Consider the following 17,182-nt stretch of genomic DNA (forward strand, 5'->3'; position numbering starts at 1 on the left):
TTGGTACAGTCTTCGGACATAAAAACCTGGTACAGTAAGGTGTGCAGTGGTGTATATAATTCCTTACGTAAACTGCTCAGTCAGCGAACCGAACGTTAACTTAACAGTAACACATAAACATGTGAATGTTGTAAAGCACCGTAAGCAATTACAATGACACAGCATGGTGTCTGTACCAAGTTCTTATATCTCAGACAGTACGTCGTGATATAATATATATATATATATATATATATATATATATATATATATATATGTATATATATAATTATATATATATATAATATTATATATATATATATAATTGTGTGTATATATATATGTATATATGTATATATATATGTATATATATAATGTATATATATATATATATTATGTATATATATGTATATATATATATATTATGTATATATATGTATATATATGTATATATATATATGTATATATATATATATATATGTATATATATATGTGTATATATATGTATATATATATGTGTATATATATATATATATATATATATATATATATATGTATATATAGCCCGGTACTTATCTCAATCAATGACATCCAGATAGTCTTCATCCGGGCATCCAGTACATATACTACTCAGCATCATCACTCTCTTAATTCCCCCTTTCACCGCAGTGACACATATTATATCCGACCGACATCAGACTATCCTATTCAAATTGGGAATCGACAGACCCTTTTTTGTCTCTTACTTGAACAGAATCGTCTGGTATCCTCCAGAGGAGGTCACGACGGTCGAGAGTTAGTGGGGTCATGCCCGGGATTGGGATCTCGACCGCCTCTAGCTGGACCTGCACGTTCCTCTTGCGCGGGGCGTCCAAGAAGCGAGTTCACCACTAATTCAGGACACTTTTTTTTTTTTTTTTTTTCTAATCTTAGTTTTTGCACTTGACTGGTTTTGCCATTAACGCTAAATTTGCGAATCAATATCGGCATTAATATATTTACATTGTTGCGATCACATTTACACTCATTCTTGTCCACATAGTTGATTTTCTTTTCAACCGTTGCGGGTAATGCCATATGGGTGCGGGTCTATCTTTTAAGTTATCAGATCCCCGCAAATCGTACAGTTTAATCACAGGTCATTATTTGACGTGGCTACAGATTTGTCTCAGTGTAAGGTAACCTCCACAGCATGTGTCTGTACATCTTATCGATAAAGAAAGCTTCAGTATTTCGAAGTATTCATTGATGTTTCAGCACAGTGAAATACACATGCACGCATGTATGTTTATATATACATATACATAGATGTGTGTACGATATATACACTTGTGTATATATAATATACATACGCATTATATATATGTATATATACATACATAATACCTACTACATGAGTACAGCTATCACATTAGCTAATTTTCAAAAAACTATATATATAGATTTCGGATTAGCGACTGCTTTGCTATGCTACTATGGCCGTCACGCTTTTGGGTCAATATAGAACTTTCTTGGAGATGCGACACAACAGCAGGTGAATGCTAAAGTCATTGTGGATTCATTGGTGCATTGTCTTAGACGTCAGGTGCCGAAGCAGACTCCAAGTTTTCTCTTGGGCAGCTAGTAGCTGCAGTGTAACTTCACGTGCACACATGCGCGCCATTTTGAAAGCTAACGGCCCGCACTCACCTGCCTGATCCACGGACACATCTCGATCGAATGTGGCACCAATCGAGTTCTATGGTTTGGACGATGACCTTACCGCGCGACAGAGTTGACGGTCGCAGCAAGCGAAGACGCGGCGACCTTTTCGTGTAAGGAGCGAGTCAGGCTCTCGATCCGGCTGATGGAAGTCGAGTCAGAGTTCCTTTTCGAGGAACCAAGACCGCTCCCTCCCCGGCTTAACCGCGACTCTGATTGTTGTCGAAGTAAGGATGGGTTGGGGATCTGCCTGACGCTGGTGTTGGTCGCACGGATGTTAGTAGACGAGGAAGAATTGCTCGAGGCTGTTTTGGTGATGGAAGCGGGAGTAATCGTGATGGAGGAAGAGCTGGAGGTCATGACTCCGTTCTTGTTGGTATTGGTGGGTGTGGTTGCTGGCGACGAAGAAGAGGAAGACGATCCCGAAGAGTTCTTGGAGGAGGACCACGAATTGGAGTTCTTGTGGCTGCTTTTGTGGTGGTGATGGTGGTGATTGTGGTGGTGGTGTCGATTATTGTGGTGATTATTTTGTTTGAGTTTGTTGTTCAGATGCTGCTGTCGAACGAACTCGGCTAGTTTTTGGTTTGTTATTTTGAAAACTGGATCCCCGGTTCGCTCCTTCTTGTCGTTGCTACCCGCCGTGGTGGACTTGGTGGAGGACGCGGACCCGTTGGTGGTCTTGGTTGACGAGGACGAGATGACGGGGATCTTGAGGGACGTGTTCAAGGCCGACTTCGGAATGGTGGTCTTCAGTGTCCCCGAGGTCACTTTCCCGAGAGTCGTCTTGCCCAGGAAGCTGACAGTGTTGGAATGGTTCTTGGTGGGCGTCGAGCTTCCGTTAGACATCTTGAGGGTGTTCGTGCTGGTCTTGGTGTTCGTGACGGCGGCCGTGGTGGTGGTGGTCGTGGTGGTAACGGCGGTAGACGCTTTGTTCTTAGCGTTACCCGGCTCTGACGAAGGCGCAATGGGGCTTATCGTCAGAGTGTCTCCGGAGCCATTGATGAAGTTCAAGGTCTCGTGCTGCTTCTTCTTCGCTTGCGCCTTCGCCTGTGCTGCTTGAGCCTGAGCTTGAGCCTGGGCCTGTGCCTGTGCTTGGGCCTGTGCCTGTGCCTGAGCCTGTGCTTGCGCTTGGGCCTGTGCTTGCGCGTGGGCCATAGCGAGTTGCAGCTGCACCGCAGCTTGAGACAGTGTCATGAGGTCTCTGAAAGCTACAGCGTGTGGACTGCAGGGCGCTGGTACGAGAGGAGGTCGGGTCCAGTCCAGGGGCACAGAGCGGTTGATAGCGGGTATGGCTGGGGGAGAGCTGTTGGGAGCTGAGGGTGGAGGGTTGAGCTTCTTGGATGTATTGCTTTGCGTGATGGAGAGGATGGTCTGAGTGCCCTTTCCCTTGGCCGCCTTGCTGGCCGCCGAAGAACCGCTACCTCCAGATGGAGAATTTTGTGAGGAGCTCGTGGGCGTTGGAGGTGTTCCCGGGGATTCGAGACTCTCACGCTGGGCCCTCACGGTACGGGCGTGACGTGAGAGGTCTAGCGCGCCCATCTCGTCCCTCTCCTCCGCCTCCCCATCACCCTCACCCTCACCCTCGCCTTCACCCTCACCCTCCTCCTCGTTGTCGGTAAAGACATAGCAATCTTTCCCTTTGTTTTTGGACTTCTGGTTGTCCTTGTGACTCAGGTTGATGGGTCCCTCTTCCGTCTGCACGAACTTGGCGTCGTACGACGAGGGCGAAGTCACGGACGCGTTCGCCGTCTCGTCCTCGGTGTCCCGAGATTCGGTGCTGACGTTGAGGTCGGTGTCCTTCTCGTCGCTGTCCAAGGGCTCGCTCGTTTCGGTCACGTCAATGGCGCTGTCCTCCTGCTCCTCGTCCTCGTCCTCGTCGTCTGCGCCACAGTCCGTCATGTCCTTGTGGTTTGAGAAGTTGTCGTCGTCGCTTCGTTTGATGGTTCTTGATTCGTCCTCGGTGAGGGCATAACCCTCGCTGCCGTCCTGGTCGCCATCAGCCTCGGGTTCGGTCTCATGACTTGTGTCCACCTCCAGAGGCGCCTCCGAGTCTTGGTCCACGCCAAGGTCCTCAGACTCCTTCGAGGTGTCGAGGTCTTCCATTTCCAACGGCTGCTCGTCTTCCTCTTCGCCTCCCTCTCCTTGTTCGACCCTGGGAGTATTAGACTCTTCGATGTCTCCGGAAGCTGCACTGCCTTCTCCCTGTTCGTCTTCCTGCTGCGTTCCCTCCTGCTCTTGCTCTTGCTCTTGCTCCTGTTCCTGCTCCTGTTCTTCCTCCATCTCAACCTCAGCTGGGTCTTGGTTGTTCGTCGCCATCTCTTCCGTTTCGTCCTCCTCTGCGTCAGCCTCCGCCTCCACTTCGACCTCCGCCTCCGCTTCTCCCTCAACCTCTCCTTCAGCTTCATTTTCCCCTTCGGCTTCTACATCCATCTCTGTCTCCATCTCATCCTCCTCAATAGGTTCCTCAGCATCCTCCCTCTGTTGTTGGTATTCCTCTTCCTCCTGCCGGCGGTGCCGTCTCCGCTGATCATGTTGCTGACCACGGACGTCCTCAACCGTAGGGGTTTCTGGAGTCTGTGGCGGTGTGGGTGGTTGCGTGTCGAGCGCCGGTTCTTCTTTCGTGATGGGAGTCGGAGGAGCCTGCAGATGGTCTTCTTTCGTTCTCTCCTTTCTCCCGACAGACTCCTCGTCGCCGCTCCCAGGACTCAGCCTCTGGACCTTCTTGGGTGGTTCCTCGAGGTCCTTCGACTTCTGCACGGACACCTGGGCTGCCAGGGTCTCTAGCGCCTCGGCGGCCTGTTCCTCCTCCGTCAGTGTGGCGGCTGGAGCTGAAGAAGCGACTGTGGTGGTGGCTGTACAAAGAGGAGAAGAAGGAGTTGAGGTCGGACTCTGGAGGGTGGCTGAAGAGGGCTTCGGTTTTCTTCTCTTCACCTTCCTTGTGACCAACACTTGGAAACTTAGGTCCATGGGCTCCTCCTGCAAAGAAAAGGAGAAGGAAACGTTACTACAAGTGACATGTGACATTTCTCTAGGGTGTTGTTATGCAATCTAGTTTACCAAAGCTTCTATCCTTGAGGACAATCCTGTGTCATCTCAAGGCTCTTTTGACTCGTATATCTTTGGTGATTTAGTTATACATTCATCATTATTATATATTTTCGCATCCGACTTAGTTATGGGCCAAAAGGTCTCCTTTCGGCATGCTCCTCCTTTGTAATTCTTTCATGTTTCAAACATATATGGATTTATATTTGCAGCAGAGACAGCGACACAAACGAATATTGCAAACCTTTTGTCAACATAGATGAGGCACCGAGTGCATCATAAGTGCCACCAACATTGGAATTTTATTTCCGTCAAAAACATGAGTTATTCTCTGTTTATAGTCTTGTCCTCTACAGTCATGATCTCACCGAGGGATACCACGGGGATGAATAAAACAGTCTGGTAGCAGCCAACATCAAAGGAAAAGTGCAAGTTGAAGGGATAAGCTAAACGCAGAGTATGGGATCCAATATATCTAACGTTTCGCCCAGCAGGGCTTCTTCAGACGGGCGAAAAGTTAAATACATTGGATCCCATACTCTGCGTTTGGCCTCTCTCCTACAGTGCTGTTGCAGTCGTTGCTGCTTTTACTCATTGAAGGGATAAGTCGACATATTGAGGAAGAACCACAACAGAAAGGAAAGTGACATCTGGAAAGTAGCAGCACTTGTTTCTTTCGGAATCGTTTCAATTGATTCTTCCTCTGCAACATTCACTGATTATACTTAATTCCATTCCATTCCGGATAGTAATCTTTTCGAGACTCTGGTTGTCGTCAACCAGAGTACGTAGAATTCATCTCTCCCTTGCTAGCGAAGAGGTATGAGGGTACTTGCATCTCTCTGCAGCCGCGGCTAGTCACAATAAAGAAAGGAGTCTTGCGCTTAGTCATGTAATTAGCGAGTTTATGATGAACTTAACCGTACTGATGACAGTTCCACAATGGACTCAGTGTCAACCGGGCGACTTTCAGTATCTTAATCGTACAACAAGGCTAATGCAGGAGGTCTGACTCACGGTGTGATTTCCACACCACATAACTTTTATTTTCTGATTGTCTATTTTACTATTTTTAAGCTGGGTTTATCTTATGGTTAACGTTTTTAAATACATGAGAAAAGATCAGCAACAAGAATTATATGTGTATTGGGAAATATATACCCTGGTTCAAGACTTTTGCAGCTGATTGTATACTACAACCTTTTTACTACGAGGTCGTTCCCTATAATCAATGACACATGTTTTTAATTCTTAACTTCTCTCTTCGATTCCCATCAGTGACCTGCCCCAACAGTCCAACCGCACAGGGCAAAGGTGACGGCTTCGGCCGCAGCTACGCGCCTCCTGACTTAATAGTAGTTTCGTTAGACGATTTTATTAAGCTAAGAGAATGCTCCATCTCACCGGGTCAATTCGTAAAGATCCGGGGACCATCATTCCACTAAAAAAAAAGAAAGAAAAAAAAAAAAAAGCCAGAACCCTAGATCGAGTCTCGCGGCGGCCGGGTTGATTATATTGAAAGACTTCGCCGTTACGAATGATTTGTTTCATGATCGTAAAGAAGTGTTGATAAGTGTCAGCGTTATTGCCACGAGGCTCCACCGGCGCCGCACTTGATTGTCTTCGTTAAGGCGATTTTTATGGAGCTTGGGGGGGGGAGGGGGACTGTGAATTCTGGTCGCTATCGACCGAGGCCCCGCCTTCAATTGCATAAACTCGTTTGTCTTTGGCCTGAACAAAGAACATAACTTATGTCATGTTGTAGAAGGATGGAGGGGTTTCATCAAGGCACTCAGAAGCAGGGTGACCAGATTTCTTAAGCGGAAATATGTTAGACAGCAGCTGCAATTATGCCACATTAGCAAAAATAATGCTAAATATTTTATTCCGTTATATTTTCTAAATTGGGATAGTATCATTTCTAGTAAACTATATCGAATTTAGCAAAATTATGCTAAATCTGTTCATCCTGTTCAACAATGAGTACACTACTGCCTGGAGAGCCTTCTTGGAAGAACATTAGAACATAAGAATTGAGAAGACTGCAAGAGACCATAAGGCCTACACTAGGCAGTTCCATGTACCTTACACACCTTTCACTCCTAAGTTTATTCCATTCATTAACTACGTTGGTAAACCAGTTCTTACCCATTTCCTTCTCAAACCCCAATTTATCCAATTTAATCCCATTGCTACGAGTCCTAACTAGCTGTCTTAACATGATGACCATGCCTACATCACTCCTGTCTTTATACTGCGGGAGACTCTGCCTGGATAGCGTCATCGGAAGTGGAAGTAGTCGGGGCAGATCTGATGCAAGGCAATCAAGTTGGGGACCCGTGGGAGGGAGGGGGTAAAGGGGGGTTCCGTGGGAGGGAGGGGGTAAAGGGGGGGGGTTGGGGTCACAGTGTAGGGAAGAGAACTGTGGCCTGTGACTGACGTAAGGATTAATATTTTCATTTCCCAAAGGAAAGAAGGGGGAGGGTTGGGTAACAGGATGATGACAAAAGTCAAGAGGCGATTGTCAGAAAAAGAAATTAGAACAGAGCGATTTTTTTTTAATAGTGTTGTATTTCTAGATTCTTTTTTTTTTTATTTAACAAAAGGTTGGTTGGGGAGGGCACTTGATTTCTTTTTTAATATGGCTGACGTCTAAAGTATTATTTTCATCTGGAATATGACAAACGGAGATGCAGGATAGGAGAGAAGAAAGGAAGGAAATAGAAGGAAGAGGATAGAACAGGTGAGGATAGGGCAGAAGAAGAGAAAGAAGAGAGGAGAGGAGAGGAAGAGGAGGGAAAGAGAGAAAAGAGCGTTTTTCTATATATTTATTTTAACCTGGCGGATATTTCTACCTGTGTTGCCAAGCAGGATGGTTTGCGATTTCCAGATTTCACTCGATTAGATATTTTCATAACTTTTTATTTAATGAGTGACTTTCTCCAAAACTGTGATGATAAAAAAGAGAGGTTCACGTCAGGAGACGCTTATATACCCCCGCCACCTTTTCCCTGTGTGCTTTGAATGAAAAGACAAGTAGTAGTTACTGGTTTGAATAATATCCGGCAGACCGAAATGAACAGAACAGAACAACAGAGGCAAGACCAGAGCGCTGTGCCCAATTTGAAAGAATCGACATTTGGATCAGGGTGACGAGGGAGGGGGGATCCGGGGGGGAGAAGAGAGGGCGTTATGTTAGGGAGGGAAGAGGGAGGAGGAAGAGGAGGAGGAGGAGGAGGATGAAGGGGGCGGGGTGTCATCGATCACGAGGATTTATTACAGCCCTGGCCGTGGTTGGCACTCACACGCGCGCGGAGTCCTCCTCAACGGCACTCCAGGGACTCTGGAACCTTCCGGTTTTGTTTTGGACAGCTTGCGGAAGATCATTTCATGCCTCTTGACCCAGCTCGCCGAGAGAGGAGAGAGAAAAGTTTCTGTAAACGCGGCTTTGAATCTTCCTTTTTCGGTTCGTTGGCGTCAAGGTTTGTTTGTCAAAGGTTGATACTGGCAAGGTCGCCATATCAAGACAACAGGACAGAACTCGTAGTTATGGGTCTAGATTGGACAAATTTAGGTTTAGGTAAGGACTAGTTAACTAGTAGAGTGGTTGACTTACTATGTAGTGAGCCCTGAAACTATTGGTTGTTCTAAGAGATGACGACTTTATGCACGGGGATGGCAGGTGGTAATGGACATGGAACTGTCTAGTGTAGGACTTATGGTCTCTTGCAGCCTCCTGTTCTTATCTTGGTCGTTGCCGTAGATTTAGTCTTTCGGTCATCGACAGCAGCTCGAGAGACTGAATTTCATAGCCATGGGGTTCTTGGTTTCCATTTTTTTTTTTTTTTTTTTTCGACTATTGATTCTAGAAGGTTCCCCACCTTTTCGTGCCAGTGTTTGAAACACCCGTAAGACGTAAACATAAAACCCGTGACGGTGGGTAAGTATTAAATTATGCAAAGCGTATCCAAAGTGTTCCATTCAACGTCGGAGGACGCATTTTGTGGCGTTCCAAAATGCCAAGAGGAAGAAAAAGGTCGAAAATGCAGCATATTCTCAAACATTACCTGGAATGGCCCTAATGAAACGCTTGATGTGGTTTCCTCTGGGGCATGCCTACTGTATCCAGGAATCGCCCTAATCAAACAAAGAGGAATACTCAAAATAATCACCTTGAAACGCTTGATGTGGTTTCCTCTGGGGCATGCCTACTGTATTCAGGAACCGCCCTAATCAAACGAGGAATAATCAAAATAATAATCTTGAAACGCTTCATGTGGTTTCCTCTGTTGCATGTCTACTGTATACAGAAATGGCCCTAATCAAACGAGAAGAAATTATCAAAATAATCATGTTGAAACGCTTGATGTAGTTTCCTCTGTCGCATGCCTACTGTATCCAGGAATCGCCCTAACCAAACGAAAAGAAATAATGAAAATAACCATCTTGAAACGCTTCATGTGGTTTCCTCTGTTGCATGCCTACCTTGATGTAGTTTCCTCTGTCGCATGTCTACTGTATCCAGGAATCGCCCTAACCAAACGAAAAGAAATAATGAAAATAACCATCTTGAAACGCTTCATGTGGTTTCCTTTGGTCCATGCCTATTATCCAAGAACGGCCCTAATAAAACGAAAAGAAATATTCCAAATCATCATCTTGAAATGTTTGATGTACTTTCTTCTGTTGTATGTCTACTGTATCCACGCACAATCAAAATGAACCATCTTGAAATGAGGTGCGATCTACGCTTCGGAGGTCAGCTCCAAGAAGGACTTACAACCTCGTCTGACATCAGGTTGTAATTCACAACCGAGAGTCACCTACCAAGTTACGCCCCCTCTTATGACTTTTGCAACCGTAAACTGAAAGCCCCGCCAACGCCGCTGTTGGAATTTCATTACGCAAAGTTGTAAGATACGGCCATTTTATCTCCTCGAACTCATCAACAGGTTATGAAGAACCTTCTCGAAGTACACGAATTCTCGTTCTTGTCCTGGTCGTCCTCCTCCTCGTCTTCCACTTTGTCCTCCACCTCCTCCTTGTTCTCCACCTCCTCTTCCTCCTCCTCCTCCTTGTTGCTTCCTACTGGTACTTTTCCTTTCTTCCTTTCTTTCTCCCTCTCCCTCTCCTTCTTCTTCTTTCTCCTTTCATCTGGTCTCCTCGTTCTCTTCGTACTATTCTTCTTGTTCTCCCTCTTCCATTTTGTTTCTTCTTCCTTCTCTTACTCCTCCTCCTCTCGACTGATCTCCTACTTGAGTTCTCGTCCTCCTCCTCCTCCTCGTCCTTTTCCTCTTCCTCCTTTTCCTCTTGTTTTCCCTCTCCCTTCCTGTTTCCTCCTCGTCCTTTTCCTCTCCCTCCTCCTTCTCTTCCTGCTCCTCCTCTCCTGCCCTCGCAGACCTCTTCCCTGTTCCTCAGTGTCCCTGTCAGGGGTTCTTTTGCTAAGTCACGTAAGGGTCGGCCGCGCGCGCATGCGTCCTCACTTCGTGGTGATCGGCCATCCTTCACCTACTCCCTTTGATCCATCGGGGGCACCGACACGCAGACGAATAGAGCAGTCTGGCCTCGAACCACAAGAAAGTCTGTCGGCGTTGGCAGATCGATGCGGGAAGAAACCGTGGCTCCTTCCGCCATTTTGAGATCACAGGTGGCAATACACATGGAACTGTCTAGTGTAGGCCTCATGGTCTCTTGCAGTCTCCTTCATTCTGATGTTCTTATGTACTAAGGTGTCACGAAAATGAATAAATAAATAGATAAATTAATTAATAAATAGATAACCTGGAGGCAGTTTTTACGAAAGAGATACACAGTGATAATGTTACTTCGATTCCTGTCAAACGCAGATGGATAGAATAGAGTGTCACGGAAGGCAAAATAGAACGACATATACAACTCGTCACGAAAGAGAACCATCCCCACTTTTCCTCTTCCATCTCCACCCTTCCCCTTCCATCCCTCCTCCACTCTATTGAACTCTCCTATCCCCCAAATGCACGGGGACGGTGGTCAGGGCGTTAGGTTTAGGTCAGGTCTCGTGTAACTAGAAAAGTGATTGTGTCAAGGGCAAGGTCATCATATTAAGACTCCAAGGCAGGACTTGTACTAATGGGTTTAGAATGGACAAATTTAGGTTTAAGAAGAAAATAGGAAAGAACTGGTTTACCAAGAGAGTGGTTAACGAATGGAATAAACTTAGTTACCGTGTAGTCAGCACTGAAACTATCGGTTGTTTTGAGAGAAGATTAGTTAACTTAATAGAGAGGGATGGCAGGTGGTAAGGGACATGGAACTGCCTAATGTAGGCCTTATGGTCTCTTGTAGTCTCCTCTATTTCTTTCTATGAGCGCTGAAACAAGGCGTAATTTTAAGAGATGAGAAATCATGATGGATCGGGATGACAGGTGGTAAGGGACATGGAGCTGCCTAGTGTAGGCCTTATGGTCTCTTGCAATCTCCTTTATTTCTTTCCATGGCAACTTCACACGAGCTTCATCACGCTATGAAAGAATTGACTTCTTCACTACGGAAGGGGAGCTAAGGAGATTGATATGATAGCCCAACGTCACCCGAAATACAAGTTAAGATGTGATTTGAAATGACAATTACCGACAAAATGGTGAAAGTAGAGACCATTTTGCTTGTTGAGACCTTTTTAAAGCTCACCTGTGTACTTGAAAAAGGTACCATCCTCATATGGTATCTACAAGTTAAAGTGACACATGGTACGGAAGGGACTAATTGGTACCAAAGTAATAAGGTCCAAAACGTACCTTAATACCAAGGTCAACACAAACACACACTTGGTTCGTATAATCAAGGTCTGAAGTCATGAGTTATACTAAGGATTTTCTCAAGATTTTTTTTTTCGTTGATTTACTCTTTTTTTTTTTTACACAATATTCCCTTTACGCTGGTAGAGTTATCAGTAGTGTGCTGGTCTCGCATTCGCTTAGTCGTGGGTTCGAGTCCTACATTCCTCTCCGATTCCGGGCATTGACTGCTACCTGCCCCAACATTCCTTAAAGCGCACAGGCCTCAACTACTCAGCGCCTCCTGGCGTAGGCGCCTCACCTTCTATTCACTTTACAGAGAATTAACATCGTATATTCAACCATAAACGCTACATTTGCATACTGAGAACTACAGGATTTGGTAGGAGGTACAGGGAACACGGGCTGAGGGAAATACTTTTATTCCTGACTAGTTTCGCCTGAGTGGCTTCTTCAGAGGAGCCACTCAGGCGAAAATAGTCAGGAATAAAAGTATTCCCCTCAGCCCGTGTTCCCTTTACCTCCTGCCCACATTCGTCACAATGTTCATACAACTACAGGATTGTTCAAGACTTTTCGAACTGACCTCGATCGAATGCAAGCATTCCGCCTTACGAGTCATGTTAGACGAGATCTGTGTGGCAACACGCCCCTTCTGCAGTTTCCCCTTAACGCATATAGCATTGTTTTAAATTAAATTACTAATCTTGGTCAAATGATTATACGTGTCAATTATAATCAAATTTATATACTGTAAATATTGTTGTCACATACAAGGATAGCCCTTATATTGTAAAAAATATTTATATATAACCTTATTTGCATAACTTGTACGAAACATTAAAATATTCATTGTGTATAGTTTATGTCTTGGCGGACGGGAAATCTAATAGTAAGAACAGTCCACGAGGTTATAAATATTACCGAGCAAGTGCGTCTGCCCCACATCTATCATAACTCTTAACTTCCTTCCATTTCATTCTTTCCTTACACTAAACCACAAAATCCCCCCCTCCCTCCCTCTCCCCCATCTTATCTAACCTACCCTCTAACTAACTAACTAATAGTAGAAAATCCATGTGAACAAGTTGTATAGACACGGTAAAGGAAACATGGATTGGAGGTGAAGCTTTCATTCCTGACGTTTCGTCTATCGACTTTCTCAAAGGAATAAAAGCTTCACCTCCAGTCCATGTTTCCTTTACCGTGTCTATATGACTAATAGTAAGTACAGAGTAGATCATAGAATTTCATTTAATTCTTTCTCTTAGGGATGATATCCATGATGTTATAACTTCCGCGTCATCTGCATACAGACATCTGAAACTGACATATCTCATCGTGGAACTGTACATTTACAATCCCCCAACACACAGACACACTGTTAACTTTGGTGCCAAATCGACATGAACGAGCTTTATGCGTTTACTTTACAGTAATACTACAAACACGTGAACGCGTTTATAGAGTCACCAACAGCCAAAACGACAATATAGGTTCCTGTATCAGGTATCGTTTCTCTGTTCCTTCTATATTTACTTTTCATATCTCCATTTGACTCCACGATGACAACCGTCCAACTTCTACTAAACCTCATCTCACTTTTCTTTTTCGTTTAGTCTATTTTCTTCTTAAATCTAAACCTAAATTGAACAAATATAGGTTTAAGAAGGAAATAGACAAAACCTGGTTTACCAACAAAGTGGTTAACGAATGGAATAGACATGTAGTGATCACTGAAACGATTGGTTGTTTTAAGCGAAGGTTAAATGACTTTACGCACGGGGATGATAGGTGGTAATGGACATAGAACTACCTGATGTACGCCTTATGGTCTTTAGCAGCCTCCTCCATTCTCATGTTCTATTCGTCTCCTCCGTGATCTTTCCGTGTACAATCACCTCCAGTGCTAAAGGGTTCATGAGATCCGCGGGGGAGACCAAATCAAGAAGGAACAAGCGAGAGAGCGAGCAAGGCAGCAAAGCAAGTTGGAGCATCGAAGAAGAAATCGATAGGAAGCAAGATGAACGAACGAACGCTGCTGAGCCTCTCTCGCTGCCTGCTGCTCCTCTTGCCTCTCCTGCTGGGTGCCAATGCAGCAGGGATAGGTGGGAAAGCAAGCAAGCAGGCAAGCAGGCAGGCGGGCAAGAAGACAGGCCAGTAGGACAGCACGCAGGTTGTCTATAGTGAGACGACTAAGCGAACGTTGTGGGGTTGTCAGTGCAATGGGGACAGGCAAAAGGGCGGGACGGAAGGCTGACAGGCAGGCTGACAGGCAGGCAGACTGGCAGACAGATCAACAGGAATAAAGACTGACAGACAAACGAGCAGAAAGGTAAGCAGGCTGGCAGATAGATACGAAGGCAAGCAGGTAGGATGAAAAGCCAACAGACAAATAGGTAGAGAATCAAGCGTGAAGTGAGGAAGGGAGGGATGACTCTTCTAATACACGCTTTGCTCATAAACAGACGGACTCTGGATGTCCTAGAGAAAGGGTGGGCAACCTTTATAGGTGTGGGTGCCAAAGTCAGCCAAATCTTTGATACGAAATTTCTCGCGTGCCAACGAAGTATAATTATAGACCTGCATACGAGTATGATCCCCCTTTCTTCACCTCTTAAGAGACCCAATCCGACGCCCAGCGCAGCATACGGTTACCAATTGTCATACAAAAGAAGTTAGAGATTTATTAGTTTTTTGTTCTAAGGTGAGCCCTGGAAAAAAAATCGTTAGTGTGCCCGCGTGCCAAAGGTTGCCCACCCTGGCTGGGGTCTCGGTCTTGGTGAGTCGCAACGACAGTCAAGGTAGAGACTACACGAAGTCTCTTTTGGGTCTTTGTCATCACAGAAAGAGAGCATAAAGAGTAGGTGATGGAAGAGAGATAGAGAGGAGAGAGAGGGATTGAGTGGAATGGAGTGAGAAAGAGGATAATGACTTTGGAAAAAGTCTCAGTCAATCTGTTTCCTTTGACAACTAAAACTATATATTTTGTTCTGGCTACCTTCATCATATCTTGTCGCACCAGAACCGTGTCCATATAAGGGCAGTTTCATTTGCTTCCCTAAGGTCTTGGTCAGAGCAATGGGGACTCAATGGACATTCCCGGAGGACGTGGACCATCGTCTGTACTTCGCCACAGAGACATTGGGGGCTACCTTGGGGTAGGATGATTCTGCTGAGGGTAGTGTAGAGCTACTAAGCTTCTGCCCTAAGCTCCGTCTCCCCTCCCTTCTCTCACACTTTCCTCCCCTCGCTAATACAAATAACTTCCTCCATGTCTTCCCCCTTCCCTCGTTTTACCCTCTCAATGCTTCTTTACATACCCACCTACCAACTCGACCCATCACCATAACACACACCCCCACCTCACCCCATCCTATCACCTGGTTGGTTATCCCCCCCTTCCTAAGTTCTCTTCCTCCCCACCTGGTTTATCTCCCCAGTTCTCCTTTACATAACACATTAACTCCCCGTCTCTCCCATTTTCTCCATTTTCTCTCTCCCACAAATAATTACTTCTTAAAGCTTCCTTGTTTTAACCCACTCTCTGCTTCCCTGACCTTCTCTCTCACAGTAATTCTTTCATTACAGTTTCCTCATTGCCCATTCTACCGTTCCCTCCTTTCATCTTCCCTCTATTCCCTTCCTCCATTAACCAGGTTATGTCTATTTTCTTCTCTCCTTCCTCCCCCTCTCTTCTTAGCCAGGTTCTCAATTTAAGTGTCCTTTCTCTCTGACTCCTCATCCCGTTTTCTCTCCTCCTTTTCCTTCCCTTCCCCTTTCCCTCCCTTTCCCTCTCATCCCCTTCCCTTTCCTTCCTTCCTTCCCCTTTCCTTACCTTCCTTTCACTTCATTACCTCTCTTTCTCTTTCCTTTCGCTCTCTTTACTCCACTCCCTTTCCTTTCCCTCTTTTCCCCCAACCCACCATCGGCTCGCCCTCGTTCAGTACCTCCATGTCCCTCCCCCTCTCTCTACAGAAGCCGCCTCATATTGTCCGCGCCACAGCATTTGAAGCACATCTTTTGTACAATACTTCCCCTCTGGACGTAAGCAAATCTCGTATTTACCCGAAGTCTTTGTAACACGAATGAATACGACTGTGTGTACTCGTGAATGGCAGTTTGTAAACACGCTCCTGCGTGATGAAGGAGGAAGAGGAAGAGGAGGAGGAGGAGGAGGAAGAAGAGGAAGAGGAGGAGGAAGAGAAGGATCAGGAAGAAGAGGAGAAAGATGATGATGATGATGAGGAAGATCCGAAACGCCTCAACATAAAAACTTGTGATTCGCTCAACTAACATCGCCATTTTCGTTTCATCCTTCAAAGGCTACATGTCAATGAGACCCAATATTAATCCCTTCACCACCGGGTGTCAACGCTCCTTTCCTCTTCAAGTTCCCTCTAGGCTATTTTCTTCATTTCCGTGGCACCCCCTTCGGTTAATGTGTTCAGGAACCCTTCACCGTAACATTCCTTTTCGTGTGTAATGGAATCCGTGAGTTCATTCATCCCTACACAGGTGTTAATGTTCCTTTCTTCTTCAGTCTTCCATTGGCTATGTTGTTCATCTCCGTGACGCTCCCAGGAACCCATCACCGAAACATTACTGTGTAACGAAATCAGTGAGGTCATGCTACACAGGTGATTATGTTCTGAAATGGCGCCAAGGGGAAGGACATCGTATACTGAGTGGTCAAACTTTCACAGATGCAATTCTGTCACACGATCCCTACTGTACTTGCCTCCGGACCTGTGTGTCTTCCTCTCTCTCTCTCCTAAGGAGACTAGGCCACAAAAGATCTTCCGAAAAGATTCGCCTCTTTTTTTTCTGTGTTCATACTTTTTGCAAAAGTCAACCAGTTCGCTCTCTATCTCTCTGTCTGTCTTTGTCTTTCTCTCTCTCTCTATCTCTATCTCTATCTGCCTGTCTTTGTCTTTTTCTCTCTCTCTCTTTCTTTGTGTGTGTCTGTGTCCATCTTTCCACTAAAAGGCTCTGAACCCCAACGCGATTCTTCTACTTATGACATGGATTCTTTGGGAAAGGAAATTTCACGATTCCTCAGCTTCGAACTGATGAGTTCTTCGTCCTATTCTTTCCTCAGCAAGCATTAAATTTTTGTTTACTATAACATGTTTAACTGTTCCTTGTAGTTCATACAAACACACAAAACGGATCAGTAAGATACATTCCCTTCCCGCCTCCTCCACTCGTCCTCCCTGTATTTTCAATCCGCGCGTATTGATGCCTATAATAAATCGTAGAGTAACGTAGGTAAATATTCCCCTTGGGCACAAAGGGCTCTTTCGTTCTCTCGCTCTCTCCACGCTGGCTAAGACCAACCGATTCTGTTCAGCATGAGTGACGTCATTCTCACGAAGGTGTTGACATTTACTCGCGAGCGAGGCAGACAGTGATGTCGTTCAAGCGGTGTCGACGACGACGACGATGTTGGTCGCTGTCGCCAGTCAGGATGACGCCAGCGTGTGTCCTCTTTCTGGTCTTTGGGTCTGTGACTTCTCGGTGACCTTGTCTGCACTCGATTCTCTCTCTCTCTCTCTCTCTCTCTCTCTCTCTCTCTCTCTCTCTCTCTCTCTCTCTCTCTCTCTCAACTGTTCTTGTGGGTGAATTCACGTCGTCTAGTCTAGACACTTCATGCAGACAAGGAGCTACCTGAAATGTCTGTA

At 45.5% G+C, this 17,182-nt stretch overlaps 1 protein-coding gene across 1 annotated transcript in view; it reads right to left on the reverse strand.

The window, feature by feature from the left end:
• Nucleotides 1-533: 533 nt before the first annotated feature.
• Nucleotides 534-17,182, reverse strand: part of LOC143023917 (uncharacterized) — a 211,975-nt gene continuing 195,326 nt past the window's right edge. Inside the window, exon 8 of the mRNA XM_076182586.1 lies at nt 534-4,656. Within this exon, the coding sequence (XP_076038701.1) occupies nt 1,738-4,656 (2,919 nt within the window). The 3' untranslated portion in view covers nt 534-1,737. The remainder of the gene's footprint in view (nt 4,657-17,182) is intronic.

This window comes from Oratosquilla oratoria, unplaced genomic scaffold, assembly GCF_046742065.1.
Source record: "Oratosquilla oratoria isolate Oo_2021 unplaced genomic scaffold, ASM4674206v1 SCAFFOLD70, whole genome shotgun sequence".
In the NCBI taxonomy this organism is placed as follows: domain Eukaryota; kingdom Metazoa; phylum Arthropoda; class Malacostraca; order Stomatopoda; family Squillidae; genus Oratosquilla; species Oratosquilla oratoria.